The 22,494-nt window shown below is 39.4% G+C and overlaps 1 protein-coding gene and 1 long non-coding RNA gene across 17 annotated transcripts in view; one reads left to right on the forward strand and one right to left on the reverse strand.

The window, feature by feature from the left end:
• Window positions 1-1,930, forward strand: part of ZNF133 (zinc finger protein 133) — a 53,390-nt gene extending 51,460 nt beyond the window's left edge. For 10 of the 16 annotated variants that reach the window (XM_063702306.1, XM_055372924.2, XM_019017502.4 and 7 more), the window contains one exon: window positions 4-1,930. In XM_063702306.1, the coding sequence (XP_063558376.1) occupies window positions 4-1,751 (1,748 nt within the window). In that variant the 3' untranslated portion in view covers window positions 1,752-1,930. The remainder of the gene's footprint in view (window positions 1-3) is intronic. The other 6 variants (XM_031004951.3, XM_055372930.2, XM_063702309.1 and 3 more) reach the window with 1 other exon arrangement.
• The window catches only part of LOC134757807 (uncharacterized), a 51,705-nt gene that overhangs the window by 2,063 nt on the left and 27,148 nt on the right, over window positions 1-22,494 (reverse strand). The gene's annotated exons all lie outside the window — the stretch shown is intronic.

The following is a 22,494-nucleotide window of genomic DNA, read 5'->3' on the forward strand; positions in this document are numbered from 1 at the left end:
CAGCAGATCCAGAGCCAGAGCTCTACCTCGATCCTTTCTGCCCTCCGGGTTTCTCCAGTCAGAAATTCCCCATGCAGCATGTGCTGTGTAATCATCCCCCCTGGATCTTCACATGCTTGTGTGCAGAAGGTAACATCCAGCCTGGGGATCCGGGCCCAGGGGGCCAGGAGAAGCAGCAACAAGCCTCTGAGGGGAGACCCTGGAGTGATCAAGCAGAAGGTCCTGAGGGAGAAGGTGCCATGCCTTTGTTTGGAAGAACCAAGAAAAGGACTCTGGGAGCGTTCTCCAGGCCACCCCAGAGGCAGCCAGTCAGCTCTCGGAACGGCCTCAGAGGGGTGGAGTTAGAAGCCAGCCCAGCTCAGTCAGGGAACCCTGAGGAAACAGACAAATTGTTGAAGAGGATAGAAGTCTTAGGATTTGGAACAGTCAACTGTGGAGAGTGTGGACTGAGCTTCAGCAAGATGACAAACCTGCTCAGTCACCAGCGGATACACTCAGGGGAGAAGCCCTACGTGTGTGGGGTATGTGAGAAGGGCTTCAGCCTAAAGAAGAGCCTCGCCAGACACCAGAAGGCACACTCGGGGGAGAAGCCAATTGTGTGCAGGGAGTGTGGACGAGGCTTTAACCGGAAGTCAACGCTAATCATACACGAGCGGACACACTCCGGTGAGAAACCTTACATGTGCAGTGAGTGTGGGCGAGGCTTCAGCCAGAAGTCAAACCTCATCATACACCAGAGGACACACTCAGGGGAAAAGCCTTACGTGTGCCGGGAATGTGGCAAAGGCTTCAGCCAGAAGTCAGCTGTCGTGAGACACCAGAGGACACACTTGGAGGAGAAGACCATCGTGTGCAGTGACTGTGGCCTGGGCTTCAGCGACAGGTCAAACCTCATCTCCCACCAGAGGACGCACTCTGGGGAGAAGCCCTACGCCTGCAAGGAGTGTGGGCGATGCTTCAGGCAGAGGACCACCCTTGTCAACCACCAGAGGACACACTCAAAGGAGAAGCCCTATGTGTGCGGGGTGTGTGGGCACAGCTTCAGCCAGAATTCAACCCTCATCTCTCACAGGCGGACGCACACTGGGGAGAAGCCGTATGTGTGTGGGGTGTGTGGGCGAGGCTTTAGTCTCAAGTCACACCTCAACAGACACCAGAACATACACTCAGGGGAGAAGCCCATTGTGTGCAAGGACTGTGGCCGGGGCTTCAGCCAGCAGTCCAACCTCATCAGACACCAGAGGACGCACTCAGGGGAGAAGCCCATGGTGTGTGGGGAGTGCGGGCGAGGCTTCAGCCAGAAGTCAAACCTTGTTGCACACCAGAGGACGCACTCAGGGGAGAGGCCGTATGTGTGCCGGGAGTGCGGGCGAGGCTTTAGCCACCAGGCCGGTCTCATCAGGCACAAGCGGAAGCACTCGAGGGAGAAGCCCTACATGTGCAGGCAGTGTGGACTGGGCTTTGGCAATAAGTCAGCTCTAATCACACACAAGCGGGCTCACTCGGAAGAGAAGCCTTGTGTGTGCAGAGAGTGTGGCCAAGGCTTTCTCCAAAAGTCACACCTCACCTTACATCAAATGACACATAAGGGGGAGAAGCCATATGTGTGCAAGACGTGTGGGCGGGGCTTCAGCCTCAAGTCTCACCTCAGCAGACACAGGAAGACCAAGTCTGTCCACCACAGACTGCCAGTGCAGCCCGACCCTGAGCCGTGTGCAGGGCAACCTTCGGATTCCTTATACTCTCTCTGAAGGCAAAGATGGGGACAAGGACTAAGAGTCAGAATGTTGACACTTTGATGAAATGGAATGAGAAATGCATTCTGTAAGTGGTCAAAGGACATTTGACTGTTTACTTTCTCCACACTAAGTCTTCTCCATGTTTTGTGGCCTTCGGTTGTAATAAACTTGGCTTCTTTATACATCTGTAACTGTGCCTGTGTCCCTCATTCACTCATCTATAACAGGGATAAGGAATGATGCAGACATCTGAAACCCTTAAGTCCACTATTCCACAGAAATTCATTTCCTCAGAAAACAAGAACCAAATCATTTGTAGATTTATTGGAAAGACTGGACCTTTGTATGGGGAGAGAATCTAGGAACTACATAAAGAGATTTCACAGGATGGGAGGGGATCTTCCAGAAAGTGTAGCTTCCTCTAGTCCGGCTCCATCTGCAGCTACCCCCATCCCTTGGCTCTGACAGCCCCTTTCCTGCTTCTCTCCTCCCAGCTTTCAAACATCTCTGTTGTTGCCTTTGCCCCTGACTACCTTTGTTGTGTTTCTCAGACTTTTTTAGTCCCTGGTCCTTCCATTGGGGGCCCTCTCACCAATACATTGTCCCCAGCACTCCAGTCCCAGGGCCTGGTCTTGCAGCTGTGACCAAGCAGAGCCTTGGATCTCAGTTACACCCATATCAGACCACCAAGAAAATGGATAATCTCCAACCACCCCCAGCTATACCACCTCATCAGCACCTCCGTAACTACAGTCAGGCACTGCATGATGTTCGTCTGCGACGGACTGCATATACAGTGGTGGGCTGGTAAGATTATAGTGGAGCTGAAAAATTCCCGTTACCTAGTGACTTTGTAGACCTCCCAGTGGGACAAGATACAGAGGTGGATAAGACAGTGATATGGATCCTGACCCTGTATAGACCTAGGCTAATGTGTGTGCTTGAGTCTTAGTTTTTAACAACAACAACAACAAAAATTTAAAATTTTTAAAATAGAAAAAGCGTATACGATAAGGATAAAACAAAAAATATTTTCGTACAGCTGTACAGTGTTTTTGTTTTAAGCTAAGTTACAAGAGAGTCAAAAAGTAAAAAAATTTAAAGCGTATAAAGTTAAAAGCTACAGTAAGCTAAGGCTAATTTATTATTGAAGAAAGAAAAATTTAAAAATAAATTGAGTGTAGCCTAAGGGTACAGTATGTATGTCTGTAGTAGTGTATAGTAATGTCCCAGGCCTTCACACTCACTCACCACTCACCGCCTCGCCCAGAGCAACTTCCAGTTCTGTAACTTGCCATGTATGGTAAGTGTCCTATACAGGTGTACCATTGTTTTTTTGGCTTTTATGTTGTATTTTACCTTATTTTTTCTATGTTTAGATGCACAGACTCACCCAGAGCAGCTTCCAGTTCTGCAACTTACCATTTATGGTAAGTGCCCTCTATAGGTGTACCGTTTTTTTGGCTTTTATGCTGTATTTTACCTTACTTTTTCCATGTTTAGATGCACAAATAACTTAGCATTGTGTTACAGTTGCCCACAGTACTCAGTGCCTACAGTACTCGGTGTAATCTGCTGCACAGGTTTGTAGCCTAGGAGCAATAGGCTATACCATATAGCCCAGGTGTATAGTAGGCTATGCCATCTAGGTTTGGTAAGTACACTCTATAGTGTTTGCAAAATGACTAAATTACCTAATGATTTCTCAGAACATATCCTTGTTAAGCAACACTTGACTGTATGGGACAATCTTTAACCATGTGTCTTCCTCAGCCCTCCAATAACAGAGATTAAACCCATGAAGCCACATTCCCCAATCAGTCCTGTAATACCAGTGTTTAGGACTTTGAATCATGCTCCTCTATCCCAGGACCCAGTCCCCATGTCAGTCATCAGGTAACTGATCTAAGGTCTTTAAGCCACATAGTCTCAATAGTTACCCTATCTCAGGGCTTAAGGTATTTAACCCTACATAAATATTATTAACCATACCTCCTTCAGTGTCTGGTTTTGCTCAAAATAAGTGTCCTTCAAGGTAAAGATCATCTCAAGGGTGCAACTGTAAGACCCCTTTTTAAGACTTCAGAAATATTTAAGTGTGTGGCTCCTTGACTATACACAAAATCGTTCTAAATTTTAAGGGAATCATCCCATAGCACCTTGACACTCAACCCAAATGAGAGGCTTGTCCTGAGGAGCTTTGTGGATATGGGTTTTGTCTAATGGAATGAGCTTCAATAAGAGGCATACCCTTAACGTTTGTAACAGGAACACCAGCTTGCTCTGAAAAGGACAGAAAAGCCCCTACCTCTTTCTATGGGCGGGGAGGCAGGGTGAGAAACCTACTAAGCTGCAAGCACAGGCCATTTCTCATGGAAAAGGAGGAATAACTTGGACTGCAGACATCATGGAGAATCACTCTCAGGGGCAGTACTGTGCTACTAAGGTAACTGGTGGCATGTGCCCAGCTGAACTGCTGAATTTCTATGAACCAGTACCTGCTATTTCCCCATTTTTTGATAGAAGCACTTTTTCAGGGATAGTTATCCCTGAATCTACACTGGGTGTTAGATATGCTGCTTTGGTTCCCAGGTCTTCAGATAAAGCATCATCTACACCTTGACCTGATTTAGAGAATGAGATCCCGATCTTTGAGCCAATGCCATAGTGGGTAAGACTTTGGAGGCATCTTAGGAGGGATGAGCATATATTTCACATGGAATGGATGTGTGAAAATCGTCTCCAAGATGGATGTAATCAATTCGTCCCTCCCTATATCTTTATTATGAGATGGGGTGAAGGGGAGTGACCTGTTACCTTCCCCATGTATCTGGGCTGGTCTTAGTGACTTGCTTCATCAAGAGGGTATAGCAGAAATGATATTATGGGACTTTTGAGACTAGTTCATAAGAAGCCTTACAGCTTCTACACTTTGAACCCTGCTGCCATGCTGTGAAAACTTCTAGTCACATGGAGAGGCCTCATAGAGGTACTCTGGTAATCAGCCATAGCTGAGCTAGCCAACAGTGAGCCTTAACTGCAGTCACATGGGAGAGCTATTTTGGAGGCCTGCCCTGTCAGGCCTTTCAGATGACTGAAACCCTAGGTGACATCTGCAACCAAGTGAGGGACCTCAAGTGAGAACCATTCAGCTTTCAGTCAACCTATAGAACTGAGGCATGATGACAGTAGTTGTTTTAAGCCTCAAATTTTAGGATTGTCTGTTATACAGGAATAGATCATTGGAACACATAACCTTGGACTGACTTCCTAACTGATTCAAAATCTCAAAGTCATAATGAAAAAGGTCAGATTTGTCTATACAAAAATAAATTCTGCAAGGCAATTCACACTTACGGACAAAACAAAAGACAAACTTGATAGAGATGCTGTCTTTCCTATCTGCACAATACCATTAGAAATGAAGTTTTAAAAATCAAAAACACAGTCAAAGATACTCAAAAATACAAGGACAGATCACAGCATAGGAAGAGAAGTCTTCTTTCATTTGAAAATATCCTTGACATCAGTAAAGGTACAAATGAAAGCCACACAGAGATATTTGCACCTGCCAGATTAGCAAAGACTACAAAATTTGGACATAGTATTGTAGACGGTGGAAACAGGCACACTTCTACATTAGTCTTGGGAATACAAATTGCCACAAGTCTTCTGGTGGACAACTTGGTAATATCTCTTAAAATTTAAAATTCATATTCCCTTTGAGCCCAACATCTAATTTAATGAATTTATCTAATAGCTGTGTATGTTTATGTGCAAACTGATTTAGATAAGTTATTCAATGCAGTCATGAGTAATTTCAAATTTTAGCAAAGAAAAACATGTTCAGTAGAACTGATTAAATATAAATCATGCACAAACGGACAATATGCTGTCGTAACAAAGAATGAGAAGCATCACTATGTACTTATATGAAAGAATCACCAAGATTAATCAGTGGGAGGAGGGATGGGACAAACAGTCTGAGAACACTGTGTCCAGGGTGCTAAGTTTTAGGTTAAAAAGAGGCAATCAAAGAACATATTTTTAAAAGAACAAAGTTGGAGAACTTATACTTCCGAATTTCAAAACTTACTATATAGCTCCAGTAGTCAAATAACCAGTGGAGTTTTTTTAAAAATATAAGCCCAACAGCAGAATTTTCTTCTAAAATGGCCCACAAAGACAATTTGCATTCAAATTTGCATAAGTAGGGTTTTCTAGATGTAATACCATACTATATTTTTCTTCCAAAATGGTCTTGAAAGCAGGATTATTTTTCATCCAACTTCACTAAGTCTTATGAGTTTTTAGAAATAATTCTTATGCCAGGCTTTTCTAAAATGACCCAGAAATGTAACTTTTCATCTAAATTTGTTCAAGTTTTTAGGACATGTGGTCATAAATTCTATACTACATTATTTTACAAAGTTCCCCAGAAATAAATACACTTTTCATTCAAATTCATTCAAATCATGGGTTTTAGGGTACACAAATTCTTTGTCAAATTTCTCCCCAAATGAGTAAGAAACATGAGTTTTAAAAATCCAAATTTATATAAATAGTGGGTTTTGGGGAAGTAAGTCATATGCTGGATATTTCTCCTCATATCCCCCTGGAAATGTGATATTTTCATGCAAATCTGCTCAAATTTGGATGCTTATTGGAACTTAAGTCCTACACCAGATTTTCCTTCTAAAATATGCAGAAAATGTCATTTCTTATCCAAATTCACTGAAATCTTAGGATCTTTGGATCTAAATCATGTGTAAGACTTTTCTTCTAAATGGCCTGGAAATGTGATTTTCCAATCAAATTGGCTCAAATAATGAAGTTTTTTGGAAATAATTTCTATGCCAGAATTTTCTTCCAGAGTAACCTAAAAATGTGATATTTTATCAAAATTTCCTTAAATTATGATTTTTGGGGTAAGCTGTATTCCAGATTGTTCTTTGTAAATGGCTGGGAAATATTACTTTTTCTTAAAATTTACTAACATTGTGAGGTTTATTAGACATAAGTCCTGTCCCAGACTTTCTTTCAAAATGGCCCCAAACATGTTTTTTTCAAAAAATCCAAATTTACTCCAGTTTTTTGGCACATCAGCCCTAGGCCAGCTTTTTCTTCCAAAAAGTGGAAGGTTTTTGGATATAAGTCCGATGCAAAAAATGTTTTTCCAAAATGATTCAGAAAGATGATTTTTTTCATTCAGACTTGCCAGAAATGTAATTTTGGACATAATTGCATGCCATATTTTTCTTCTAAAATGGTGTAAAAAATATTTAATCCAAATCTGCTAAGTCTTAGGTGGGGGCAGGCAATAGACATGAAGTCCTCACCATAATTTTTTCCCAGTGTGACACAGACATGCAGCTTATTTATCCATATTCATTAAAATTGTGGAGTTTTTTTAGGTTTTTTTTTTTTTAACATAAGACTTAAAGCAGTTTTTCTCCCCTAGAATGGCCCAGAAACATGATCTTTAATTCAAATTGGCTCAGACTATAGGTTAGTTTGGAAATAAATCCATGCCAGATTATTCTAAAATGGCCTGGAAATATGGGTTTTTTTTTTCACCCAAATCATAGATTTCTGCTGTTTCCGTTGTAGTTCACTTGTTTTCAAGTCCTGGCATAGTGAATTACTGTTTAGATCAGGATACTGTGTCACTAGTGAATTACTGGGGAAGAAGTATACACACAAATCCATACCATATGTCGACAAAAAGAGTTGGACTCTTACATAATTGAAGAGATTTATTCTGAGCCGAGTGACTGTGGCCTGTGACACAGTCCTCAGGAGGTCCTGAGAACATGTGCCCCAGGTGGTCCAGGCACGGCTTGGTTGTATACGTTTTAGAGAAGCATGAGACATCAATCAAATACATTTAAGAAATACATTGGTTTGGTCCAGAAAGGCGGGACAAGTCAAAAACGGGATAGGGTGGGGTGTGCTTCCAGGCTATAGGTGAATTTAAACATCTTCTGGTTGACAATTGGTTGAGTTTGCCTAAAGACCCGGGATTGATAGAAAAGGAATGTTCGGGTTAAGATAAAAGATTGTGGAGACCAAAGTTCTCTGGAAGTCTTATGGTGGCTGCCCTTAGGGACAATAGATGACAAATGTTTCCTATTCAGATCTTAGTTAATCTCTTTAGGATTGGGGGGGTCTGGAAGAAAAATATATAGCTATGTTAATAGAGATTCTTTACAGATGCACGTTTTTCCCCACAAAGAATAGCTTTGCAGGGCCATTTCAAATATGACAAAGAAACATGTTTTGGGGTAAAATATTTTGATTTTCTTCCTTGTCTCATAATGTTATGCCAGAGTCAGGTTGGAAAAGAAGTCACGATATACAGGGTTAAATAAAACCCATCTGATGAGAATTTATGATTTGTAGGGCATGACTCCCCAGACCCCTTAGATAGGAATTTGGGCAAGATAAAAAAAATCAGAGTTTAGTTCTCACATATATCCCAAATATAAGTAGTTCTCAGTATCTGAAAATGGCTTTATTAAGGGAGTTAATATTTCTAAATATGTGTGAGACTGAACACCTTCTATTCCAATGAGTGTCTTGATATGGTTTGGGGCTAGAGTTTCTTTTGTGAAAGGAAAATAAATTCACTATGCCAAAAGGAAAAAAATGAAGCTGAAAGCTGGGTCATGCAAACAACTGTCTTGAACTGTAGTTGAATTGGGGTTTTATCTTGGAAATTCTCCTTAATGACTAAAAGTTAAGATTAACAATCAGCTGGTTTTAATTTCTTATTACCATTAGAGCACTCAGTAATTGTATGAATTGTGTGACCATTTTTTTGTTTTGCTTACCTGGTTTTGTTTGCCTGTTTCTGTTTTTGTTGTTTCAGTCTTTTTCCCATTAGATTTGATCATCTCTACTAGACTTGGTCAAATCTGAAGGAAAGTTCCAAATTATGGGGAACAAAGCCTCTGAATTGTCTACATTCCTGCAGCTGGAAAAATAAAAAATAAAAAAGCCAGCGAAAGGAAGAAAAGAAAGATTTTGACTACCTGAGGGGCTTTATTTACGTAACAAGGCCATCTTTCGCTAGCCAAGCTCAAACTGAAAGAACTATGGTGGCTGCCCTGCAGCGTAGTTCAGTAGCTAAGGTTCTGCCTGTTTTCACCATAGCAGCCTGGGTTTGGTTCCTGAATCAGGTCCTTTCTGGCTTAAATTTTGTGTTATTAATACTTTTGAAATATCAGCAGGTTGTCCCAGCTAAAACATGGTTAAAAGAGATTTAAAAGGATTTTTAAGAGCTCAGTGGTTAAAACTCAGCTTAATTAAAAGCTAATATCCAAGATGTGTGTGTATGAATATAAGGCCTTTATGCTTTTTCTCTGTCCTAGGATCTTGTTTTTTGAGAAAAAGTTTTTTGCTTCTCAGTTGACTGAGTTCTGTTTCCTCAAATTACTTTGGCCTGTCTCTCCTTCCTCTTGCCACTCTCTGCTGCATGAAGGATCTAAATAATTTCTAACAACCTGGGATTCCTTAAAGAAAAGAGAGAAGGCACCAGACTCCTTTCTGGGGAGAAATCTCTGTTCTTCCATATGGAACCCCAAGAATATAAACAGACAGGTTCCCTCTGATCTTAAACTGCTTGCTTTTGTATTGTTACCTGATTTTTAAAAATTATATTATAGCAAGCAAACATTTTTCTTTAAAAAATGTTCTTATTAAAGGGAAATAATTTCTAATTCAAAGGTTATTTATGAAACAAGGCAAAAGATAATAAAGGTTAAAAGGAAAATAATTTTATATGAGAAAGAATTTGTATGGTAAATTTTTTGTCCCAAAATAAAATGACTGGTTATTTAAGAAAGAGGGATATTTAAGATAAAACAGGAAGTCCAAGTGTGGCAGGCCAGGTCTCACTAATGCAGGCCTTCATAACAACTGTTTCAGCACTGACTGATTAAGTTAAATATTAAAAGCTGAAAGGGCCAGTGACCTTATGCAAAGGCTGGGCTGTAACAAAAGCCCACCAAGAGTTTTGCCTAAGCCTTTCCTGGCCTTGAAACGTGACAAGATAATGAAGGAATTCTTAACAGGATACATTTAGGATTAAGCAAGTTTTATTGGGGGTCTGAAGAAACTCCCCAGGCCTCCACAAACAAGTTTACTGGGGTCTGAAGGAACTTCCCAATCCTCCATGATTTAGCAGGAGACAAGATAAGGGTAATCACCCCGGAACCTGGACCCATTTAGATTAAGTAAATTTACTCAGGCTCCAGAGGAAGGTCTTCAGAACTCAGATCTTAGTTACAGATTAAAAGAAGTTAATCACTTATGTCTTTAGATGAATGCCTACTTACACATAGACATATGGCTTAGAAGACATATAAGCTCTGGAAAACTTTGTAATTTTGAGTTGGTCTAGCAGTGTTTTCCAGGTCTTCTCCCTGTAACCGGTTACAGGAATAAAAACTCTCTTCCTCCCCAGTTCATCTGCATCTTGTTATCAGGCCACGAGAAATAGCAGCCCGACCCTCAGTTTGGTCTGGGAACATAGGCATTTATCATAAATGGTTTGTGTAAGTCATAATAAACTTTGTAAAAGGAGAATTTATATAAAAAAACTTTATGTGATCAAGTTGGCTATAGTTAAAAGAAAATTATTTCTAAAAGTCTCTGTAGAGATTAGGCTTTGATATTAAAACACCCTAATACTCAAAAGAATTGGTTAGAACAACAAAATTTTCTTAAGGTATTGATTTACTCTTAATAAAATTACAGGAGATTTTTGTTAACCCCAAAATTTAACTTTTATTGTGTCTTGCTGTTTTCAGTTTTCTCTCCCCTTTGAGAAGGCCTGAGATAATAATTCACTCCAACTTTTTCATCAGCTCCTCTAACTTTTTATCCTTAGTTTCTAAATGCTGTTGTGACCTAATGCTAAAAATGTTTTATCTTAAAGGTTTAAAGGAAATGTTTTCTTCCACTATAACATTCTGTGCTCTTAGCTTTTCTTAATATGTCTAAATTGGTTTACAAAATTGAAAACCTGGCTGGGTGCCGTGGCTCATGCCTGTAATCCCAGCACTTTGGGAGGCCGAGGTGGACGGATCACCTGAGGCCAGGGATTCTAGACCAGCCTGGCCAACATAGCAAAACCCCATCTCTAGTTAAAATACAAAAAATTAGCCAGGCATAGTGGTGTGCGCCTATAATCCCAGCTACTTGGGAGGCTGAGGCAGGAGAATCACTTGAACCCCGGAGGCGGAGGCAGCAGTGAGCCCAGATTGCACCTCTGCACTCCAGCCTGAGCAACAGAATGAGACTCCATCTCAAAAAAAGAAAAAGAAAAAGAAAACCTTCACTTAGGACACACTCTTCCTATGTCTAACTAATTCAAGTACCCATTTTTCATTAGTTTTGACTTGCACGTTATCTAAATGGACTCCCCACAGGGAACAGCAGTCACACTGCAAAAAGATTTATTTTTGGGGTTTTTGCCATTTGGTAACTGGACTAACAAACAGATTTTATGTTTTATTGAAATAATTCCTACAACATTATTAAGTTTTGATTTGCTTAGGAAAACTGAGATTAATTTTGTTTTTAATTAAGGCTATTACCTACATGTAACTTTCTGTATTACTTTTAAAATCCTTGTGCTATTGAGTTACAGGGTTTTGACTCCTGGATGCAAAAAGGACCAAGTTCTGCTGAATCTTAAACACTGACAGCAGTTAAAGGCTCATCTTCAGACTTAGGAGATGATAACAATAAAAATAAACTGCATTCATGAAACACAAAGCCAGAAATTAAAACTATTCAACCCCTCTAGGCCCAGGGACTATTGAAGAAAAGGTGAGTGTGTGAGACTGTAAGGGTCAATTTTGAGAGAGAAAATTATATCAGAGTTTCTCTATAGATTAAACATTAATAATCAAAGAAACACCGATGCAAGACCAGCATCTGGGCCCCTGTGTCAGATTGACAAGGTTTTTCTTGGAGCATTAGCCTACTCTTTAAAAAAATAGAAAAAGTTATAAAAAGGTTGAGGGAAATTAAATCTTATGGTCAAGATGATTAAAATTTAATAGATTTGTTTGTAAGACTTCAGGCATATTTAATTGGCCTCATGCTTTCTTTATTAGTACTTATTGTTTGGGAAATTAAGTCTCCTCTCTCAAAGAATAAGGCTTTTGCCTTTAAAAAAAATATTTGAGTTATCACTTTGGCTGAATGAATGACTTATTTTACAATTTCCTGTGATCCCATTTATGATATCAAGTGTTTTAAACTTTTTTTATATTTGACAAACTTTCCAAAATCAAGTTCTAAATTCAGTCCTTTGACCTTTTAATTTTTTGATATTAGGTCCCCTGAAGTCCAAAGAGACATATTTTGCTTATTTGGCATAATAAAACCATACAAGAAGCATCATCAAATATGAAATGGTGTTTAACCTTCTTTGGATTATATTTATATAAATGTGTTATTAGTATGTATTCCAAAATTATATGAGATTCCTGTGATTCTGATACATCTTAGTACATTATCAGTAGTAATTATGATTATTATGTCAAATTGTTGTATGCCGCAGGAGTAACCAAATTTCCTTGTAAATTATGTCTTTAACCATGACTGTTCTAAGACTTTCATTATCCACAATTGTGGTTTTACTTTGGTCTGTTTATAGAGTGGTTTATAATCAGCTATAGAACTCTGAGGAGTACTCTTAAATATGAGTTTCTGATAATACTAGAGACTGTGCGATCGGAATAAAGAGAAAAACTAACAGAACTCTCATGGAAAGTTGATGTATTCATGAGGGTTGTTGATCGACTATTGAGAAGAACAGGAGTTAATTGCACAGACTGAACTAATAGAAGATTGAAATAATTACAATAATCCTTTATGGCTTTTTATTTAAAAATTTGCCAATTCTTTTTGTTTTATTTTTCAGATTTAAGAAAAGTTTCTCTTCTTTTAAGCTATGTACAGCTTTTAACAATTGAGTAAATTATACTCTAGTGAGCAAAATTTAAAACATAATTTCTTTCTCTCTACCTCATTTCCCCAAAATTTGGAAATTATTTGTAAGTGTTCTTAATTTATGGCAATATAGTTATTTATATAAGCTCAATAAGAATCTGTTTTCTTTTATAACAGGATGTAATTGGAGATACTGGTTAGTTTACCAACGCTTTGACTGGAATGACATATATTCAGACTGCCCTGAGAAAATAAGGCTAACTTTTAGAGCCACTAAAAACCCCTTGGAAAGATTGGCCTTATACCTTGTTATTTACAGGGTCCTGGCCTGTGGTAAGTAAAGAATGTCACTTTCAGACATACCTAGGAACCCCAAGGTTTTTTGGAGACCTCAAAAAGAGAGGAATTTATTCCATTTACACAGGTGTCTGCAGGCACAGATAAATCCTTGACTGGCCTCATGGCTTCAGAAAAGGCCTAATCTCAGATTCCTTATGGAAAAGCTTCCAGCAAAGCCAAATTTTTAAAAAAGACAGCCTATATGGCAAATGATTATTTTTGCTGCACTTTATGTAAATAATCAAGCCAATAATAAGACTAAAACTTACTTTACAAATAAAGTGGTCCTACTATGATTTTGTCTTTAATAAAATGGGAGAATTGGAGAGAGAAAAAACATGTTTCAAAATAAACTCTAGTACACCTGTTATTGGATTCTAACCTTGTCAAGTGTTTTTCAACTTTTATTATATTCTACAATTTGGACTGAATTCTAAAATATTTCGTGACTACAAGTTTCCAAAATAATGTTTTCATTTTTTTCTTCTCTCCTTTCCTTTTTCTGACATTTTTCCTGATTTTAAATACTGAAGCTAGACAACATAAACTTATGTATCTCTATATATAAACAAATTTTATACCTACCTACTGATATATTGACTTCGGAGTAATATGGCCTATATCAGTTTTCCAGGATTGTTCTCCCTTTTTAAAAAATACTTGTTATTTTCTCATCTTTCCTCTGCTTCCTTTCTCTGTCCTTCACCTATTTTTTCTTTGTAGAATATAAGACTTCATAACTGGCTAAAAATGAGTTTTCCTAACAACGTGGGACCTTACCCCTCTAGGAATAGGCCATCCCAATCATGAGAGATCAGACAAAACCTGAGATCAGAGACTCATTTTCTTCTAAAATGCATTTTCTGAAAGAGTTTAAAAGAAAAAATAGGGAGGTTGGTCCAATGGTAGTGAGTTATCAGAACTTATTAACACTAGTGTCACTAAAGTTGGTATATGACCCCCCCACTGCTAAATTTGACTGGCTTTTTAAAAAGTGGTGGTGAGAATTGTGAAAAGAAAATAAATTTACTATGCCAAAGGAAAAATCTTAAGCTGAAAGCTGAGTCATGCAAGCAACTACCTTTCCTTTTGTTCCTAAGTAGATAACTACAGATAAAAGGTTAAATATTTCCACAGGTAGCTACTTTATGTTCATCTTATCTTATGTAACGTGTCAATTTACTGAGTGTGAGACCAATATATAATTGACTATTCCCTTGCTTGCTCCTTTTCTCTTGCAATATGTGGATTACCATACTCTCCCTCTTTCCTCTCTATTCCACTTTTCTCCTTTAAATGTTGAAGCCCTGAAAGTCATCTTTGGAGAAAGGCACAGACTTGTTTCCCAAGCACATCATTCACCTTGGCAAATAAGCTTCTAAATTGATTGAGAGCTTTATCAGATACTTTTTTGTTCATACTTGCTCTTTCTAGGACCTGGTATTGTTTCTTATATTCTTAAATTGCTTTGACAATATTGAACACCTAGTTTATGCAAGGACTTATATACTAAAAATTACCTAAGAGTGTCTCTGGTTCTGAGCTTTTTATTTTTTTATGACTTTTTTTTTTTTTGGATGGAATTTTGCTCTTGTTGCCCAGGCTGGAGTGCAGTGGCGTGATCTCAGCTAACAGCAACCTCCCCTTCCCAGGTTCAAGCATTTCTTCTGCCTCAGCCTCCCGAGTAGCTGAGATTACAGGCGCCACCAGGCCCAGCTAATTTTTGTATTTTTAGTAGAGACGGGGTTTCACCATGTTGTCCAGGCTGGTCTCGAACTCCTAACCTCAGGTGATCCACCCACCTTGGCCTCCAAAGTGCTGGGATTACAGGCGTGAGCCACTGCACCCAGTCAACATTTTTTTTTAAAGGAAATGATTCACTTCTAATACCTGTGAACAAGTTAAAGTTAGTCATCCAGGAGTAGTGTTACTGAAAATAGCAGAGTAGGGAACTCTAAAATCCTGTCTCTCCACAAAAGCAATGAACAATCTGGCAAAAACTATCAGAATCAAATTTTTTGGAACTCTGGGAATCTATTAAAAAAACAACAATAGCAAGCAGGGGAATGCTTACTGAAGAAAGACACTGCTGAATTTTGGTAAAAGTGCTGTGGCTTTGTAACTTACCTGCTTACCATGCCCCATCATCAGCTTGGTAGCAGCTAAGACAGCAGCTCACATTCCAGATGCAGGTTGCTGGCATCAGAGGGAGAAATATGGACTTATTTTCAAGGACTCATGGTGGTGTGTTTTGATCTGTCTGGGCTCCCTGAAGGGTTGGCACAAGGGCTTGCTTTTCTTTTACCTGACTCAAACTTTCTCCAAGGCATAAGCAGTTTCCAGGTGGTGTTTGTTGAAAGCATGTAAAAGCAAATGTATTAGCCTTAGCCACCTGAGACAAAGGATGACAGTTGGAGCAAGCAACAAGCAACAAGAAAAGTCTGGGAAGAAAGAGAGCACACATGGAGATACTTGGAGAAATGATGACTTTGAAAAGCTTCTGTATATATGAAGAAATCCAGAAGGTCACATACATGCCCAGGCTGGACATATGCCCAGAGACACCTGAAAAGACTCTAATCTTTAACATCTATCTAACTTTTAGGCTCCACACAAGGAGGGAGTGAAGGTTAAGGCAGAGTTTTAAACAACCTGGCCAAGCATTGAAGGAGTTCCTCATGCAAAGCCAACCTGCAAAGACTGGGAGAGTATTTTATACTTTTGGCTCTCACTATTTCAGGAAATCTCTTCAAATCACTAGCTGACCACTAAGCTAAAATAACAAAACTTCAGTAGCCAATGACAAGGAATATAGCTTTAACAAAAGTGGTTTAGAGAAGTGTCTAAACCATTAAAGTGTTAAACAACAACAAACTACAACAAGCAGCAACAACAAACTCTGGAGAAGGAGGAGAATCTGATTTCCAAAGTTCTCATATTATTCAAAATATCCACTTCACCACAAAATGTTATGACACATGCAAAGAAGCAAGAAATTATGGCCCATTTGCAGGAAAATAAGAAATGTGTAGAAACAGTCCCTGAAGAAGCCCAGACACTGGACTTACCAGACAAAGACTTTAAATCAACTGTCTTAACATATGTTCAAAGAGTTAAAAGGGAACCATGGACAAAGAACTAAAGGAAACCAGAAGAATGATGTGTCACCATATAGAGAATATCAATAAAGCTATACAAAATATAAGAAACAACCTAATAGAAATTCTGAAGCTGAAAAGTACAATTACTGCAATGAAAAATTAATTAGAGTGGTTCAACAACAGAACAAAGAATAAGCAAACTTGAAGGAAGGTTAATTGAGATTATCTATTCTATGAAGCAAAAGAAGAATAAAGAAGAATTAGCGAAGATAAATAATTCCTGGAGTTTCAATGTACAACAGGGTAATGACAGTTAACAACATTGTATAGTGATAATTTGTTAAGAGGATAAATTTTAAATCTAATTACACACATGTACAATGGTAACTATGTAGAGGTACTGTATATGTTTATTAGTTTGGTTGTGATCATTTCACAATGTACACATATCAAGACATCAAATTGTACACTTTAAATATATATAATTTTTATATGTCAACGATGTCTCAATAAAGCTGTTAAAAAAAAATGAACCAATCCTCAGAGAACTATGGGACAGCATCAAGCATACCAACATACATATAATGGGAGTCCCAGAAGGAGAAGAAAGAAAGGGCCAGAACATATATTTGAGGAAATAATGGTTAAAAACTCTCCCAATTTGATGAAAGACATGAATCTACACATTCAAAAAGCTAAGTGAACTATATAGGCTGGTGCAAAAGTAATTGCAGTTTTGCCATTACTTTCAATAACAAAAACCACAATTACTTTTCCACCAACCTTACACAAGTAGGGTAAACGCAAAGAGATTCACACTGAGATACATTGTATTCAAATTGTCAAAAGTCACAAAGAGAATTTGAAAGCAAGAAGAGAGAAGAGGCTCATCATTTACAAGATATTCTTAATAAGATTAGCAGTTGGTTTTTCTTCAGATACTGTGGATACCAAAAAGACAGTAGGATAAATATTTAAGGTGCTGAAAGAGACCAAAAAAAAAAACCTAGCTGGGTGTCGTGGCTCATGCCTGTAATCCCAACACTTTGGGAGGCTGATGTGGGCAGATCACTTCAGCCCAGGAAACATGGCAAGACCTAATCTCTACAAAAAATAGAAAAATTAGCCAGACATGGTGGCTATATATGTAAATATAAAGTATTATTGTATTTTTGGCTTGTAACTCCTGTTTTTTTCTATATGATTTAAAAGACAAATGTGTAAATAATCATTATAAACCAATGTTAATTGGCACACAATATATGAAGATGTAATTTGTGGCAGTAACAATGTAAGGAGGGGACAAAGCTGTATAGGAGCAGAATTTTTATATACTATTGAAAGTAAGTTGGTATATATTTAAACTAGAGTGCTACAAATTTAAGATGACAATTGTAATTCCCAGAGTAACAATGAAGAAAATAACTAAAAAGATAATGAGAAAAAGCAAAGAGAAGAAATCAAATTGATACAATTTTTTTTTTTTTGAGACAGAGTCTCACTCTTGCCCAGGCTGGAGTGCAGTAGCCACAATCTCAGCTCACTGCAAACTCCACCTCCCAGGTTCAAGTGATTCTCCTGCTTCAGCCTCCCAAGAAGCTGGGATTATAGGCATGTGCCACCATGCGTGGATAATTTTTATACAAAATGATACACTTAAAAACATCAATTAAACACAAAAGGGAGAGACGGAGGGTGGAGCCAAGATGGCCGAATAGGAACAGCTCCAGTCTACAGCTCCCAGCATGAGCGACACAGAAGACGGATGATTTCTGCATTTCCATCTGAGGTACTGGGCTCATCTCACTAGGGAGTGCCAGACAATGGGTGCAGGACAGTGGGTGCAGTGCACTGTGTGCCAGCCAAAGCAGGGTGAGGCATTGCCTCACTCAGGAAGCGCAAGGGGTCAGGGAGTTCCCTTTCCTAGTCAAAGAAAGCGGTGACAGACAGCACCTGGAAAATCGGGTCACTCCCACCCTAATACTGTGCTTTCCCAATGGGCTTAAAAAACGGCACACCAGGAGATTATATCCCGCTCATGGCTCGGAGGGTCCTACACCCACGGAGTCTCTCTGATTGCTAGCACAGCAGTCTGAGATCAAACTGCAAGGTGGCAGCGAGGCTGGGGGGAGGCGTCTGCCATTGCCCAGGCTTGATTAGGCAAACAAAGCAGTTGGGAAGCTCAAACTGGGTGGAGCCCACCACAGCTCAAGGAGGCCTGCCTGCCTCTGTAGGCTCCACCTCTGGGGGTAGGGCACAGACAAACAAAAAGACAGCAGTAACCTCTGCAGACTTAAATGTCCCTGTCTGACAGCTTTGAAGAGAGTAGTGGTTTTCCCAGCACGCAGCTGGAGATCTGAGAACTGGCAGACTGCCTCCTCAAGCGGGTCCTTGACCCCCGAGCAGCATAACTGGGAGGCACCCCCCAGTAGGGGCAGACTGACACCTCACATGGCCGGTTACTCCTCTGAGACAAAACTTTCAGAGGAACGATCAAGCAGCAGCATTTGCAGTTCACCAAGATCTGCTGTTCTACAGCCACCGCTGCTGATACCCAGGCAAACAGGGTCTGGAGTGGACCTCTAGCAAACTCCAACAGACCTGCAGCTGAGGGTCCTTCCTGTCTGTTAGAAGGAAAACTAACAAACGGAAAGGACATCCACACCAAAAACCCTTCTGTACGTCACCATCATCAAAGACCAAAAGTAGATAAAGCCACAAAGATGGGGGAAAAACAGAGCAGAAAAACTGGGAACTCTAAAAAGCAGAGCACCTCTCCTCCTCCAAAGGAACGCAGCTCCTCACCAGCAACGGAACAAAGCTGGACGGAGAATGACTTTGACGAGCTGAGAGAAGAAGGCTTCAGACGATCAAACTACTCCGAGCTACAGGAGGAAATTCAAACCAATGGCAAAGAAGTTAAAAACTTTGAAAAAAAATTCGATGAATGGATAACTAGAATAACTAACGCAGAGAAGTCCTTAAAGGAGCTGATGGAGCTGAAAGCCAAGGTTGAGAACTACGTGAAGAATGCAGAAGCCTCAGGAGCTGATGCGATCAACTGGAAGAAAGGGTATCAGTGATGGAAGACAAAATGAATGAAATGAAGTGAGAAGGGAAGATTAGAGAAAAAAGAATAAAAAGAAATGAAAAAAGCCTCCAAGAAATATGGGACTATGTGAAAAGACCAAATCTAAGTCTGATTGGTGTACCTGAAAGTGATGGGGAGAATGGAACCAAGTCGGAAAACACTCTGCAGGATATTATCCAGGAGAACTTCCCAATCTAGCAAGGCAGGCAAAAATTCAGATTCAGGAAATACAGAGAATGCCACAAAGATACTCCTCGAGAAGAGCAACTCCAAGACACATAATTGTCAGATTCGTCAACATTGAAATGAAGGAAAAAATGTTAAGGGCAGCCAGAGAGAAAGGTCGGGTTACCCACAAAGGGAAGCCCATCAGACTAACAGCTGATCTCTCGGCAGAAACTCTACAAGCCAGAAGAGAGTGGGGGCCAATATTCAACATTCTTAAAGAAAAGAATTTTCAGCCCGGAATTTCATATCCAGCCAAACTAAGCTTCATAAGTGAAGGAGAAATAAAATACTTTACAGACAAGCAAATGCTGAGAGATTTTATCACCACCAGGCCTGCCCTAAAAGAGCTCCTGAAGGAAGCACTAAACATGGAAAGGAACAACCGGTACCAGCCACTGCAAAAACATGCCAAAATGTAAAGACCATCAAGTCTAGGAAGAAAACTGCATCAACTAACGAGCAAAATAACCAGCTAACATCATAATGACAGGATCAAATACACGCATAACAATATAAACTTTAAATGTAAATGGGCTAAATGCTCCAATTAAAAGAAACAGACTGGCAAATCGGATAAAGAGTCAAGACCCATCAGTGTGCTGTATTCAGGAAACCCATCTCACGTGCAGAGACACACATAGGCTCAAAATAAAGGGATGGAGGAAGATCTACCAAGCAAATGGAAAACAAAAAAAGGCAGAGGTTGCAATACTAGTCTCTGATAAAACAGACTTTAAACTAACAAAGATCAAAAGAGACAAAGAAGGCCATTACATAATGGTAAAGGGATCAATTCAACAAGAAGAGCTAACTATCCTAAATATATATGCACCCGATACAGGAGCACCCAGATTCATAAAGCAAGTCCTTAGTGACCTACAAAGAGACTTAGGCTCCCACACAATAATAATGGGAGACTTTAATACCTCACTGTCAAGATTAGAGAGATCAACGAGACAGAAAGTTAACAAGGATACCCAGGAATTGAACTCAGCTCTACAGCAAGTGGACCTAATAGACATCTACAGAACTCTCCACCCCAAATCAACAGAATATACATTTTTTTCAGCACCACACCACAGCTATTGCAAAATTGACCACATAGTTGGAAGTAAAGCACTCCTCAGCAAATGTAAAAGAACAGAAATTACAACAAACTGTCTGTCAGACCACAGTGCAATTAAACTAGAACTCAGGACTAAGAAACTCACTCAAAACCACTCAACTACATGGAAACTGAACAACCTGCACCTGAATGACTACTGGGTACATAACGAAATGAAGGCAGAAATAAAGATGTCCTTTGAAACCAATGAGAACAAAGACACAACATACCAGAATCTCTGGGACACATTCAAAGCAGTGTGTAGAGGGAAATTTATAGCACTAAATACCCACAAGGGAAAGCAAGAAAGATCAAAATCGACACCCTAACGTCAAAATTAAAAGAACTAGAAAAGCAAGAGCAAACACATTCAAAAGCTAGCAGAAGGCAAGAAATAACTAAAATCAGAGCAGAACTGAAGGAAATAGAGACACAAAAAACCCTTCAAAAAATTAATGAATCCAGGAGCTGGTTTTTTGAAAAGATCAACAAAATCGATAGACCACTAGCAAGACTAATAAAGAAGAAAAGAGAGAAGAATCAAATAGACGCAATAAAAAATGATGAAGGGGATATCACCACCAATCCCACAGAAATACAAACTACCATCAGAGAATACTACAAACACCTCTACGCAAATAAACGAGAAAATCTAGAAGAAATGGATAAATTCCTCGACACATACACTCTCCCAAGACTAAACCAGGAAGAAGTTGAATCTCTGAATAGACCAATAACAGGCTCTGAAATTGTAGGAATAATCAATAGCTTACCAACCAAAAAAAATCCAGGACCAGATGGATTCACAGCCGAAATCTACCAGAGGTACAAGGAGGAGCTGGTACCATTCCTTCTGAAACTATTCCAATCAATAGAAAAAGAGGGAATCCTCCCTAACTCATTTTATGAGGCCAGCATCATCCTGATACCAAAGCCTGGCAGAGACACAACCAAAAAAGAGAATTTTAGACCAATATCCCTGATGAACATTGATGCAAAAATCCTCAATAAAATACGGGCAAACTGAATCCAGCAGCACATCAAAAAGCTTATCCACCATGATCAAGTGGGCTTCATCCCTGGGATGCAAGGCTGGTTCAACATACGCAAATCAATAAATGTAATCCAGCATATAAACAAAACCAAAGACAAAAACCACATGATTATCTCAATAGATGCAGAAAAGGCCTTTGACAAAATTCAACAGCCGTTCATGCTAAAAACTCTCAATAAATTAGGGATTTTTGGGACATATCTCAAAATAATAAGAGCTATCTATGACAGACCCACAGCCAATATCATACTGAATGGGCAAAAACTGGAAGCATTCCCTTTGAAAACTGGCACAAGACAGGGATGCCCTCTCTCACCACTCCTATTCAACACAGTGTTGGGAGTGCTGGCCAGGGCAATTAGGCAGGAGAAGGAAATAAAGGGTATACAATTAGGAAAAGAGGAAGTCAAATTGTCCCTGTTTGCAGATGACATGATTGTGTATCTAGAAAACCCCATCGTCTTAGCCCAAAATTTCCTTAAGCTGATAAGCAACTTCAGCAAAGTCTCAGGAGACAAAATCAATGTACAAAAATCACAAGCATCCTTATACACCAATAACAGACAGAGAGCCAAATCATGAGTGAACTCCCATTCACAATTGCTTCAAAGAGAATCAAATACCTAAGAATCCAACTTACAAGGGATGTGAAGGACCTCTTCAAGGAGAACTACAAACCACTGCTCAATGAAGTAAAAGAGGATACAAACAAATGGAAGAACATTCCATGCTCATGGGTAGGAAGAATCAATATCGTGAAAATGGCCATACTGCCCAAGGTAATTTATAGATTCAACACCATCCCCATCAAGCTACCAATGACTTTCTTCACAGAATTGGAAAAAACTACTTTAAAGTTCATATGGAAC

Source organism: Gorilla gorilla, chromosome 21 (assembly GCF_029281585.2).
Source record: "Gorilla gorilla gorilla isolate KB3781 chromosome 21, NHGRI_mGorGor1-v2.1_pri, whole genome shotgun sequence".
NCBI lineage: Eukaryota > Metazoa > Chordata > Mammalia > Primates > Hominidae > Gorilla > Gorilla gorilla.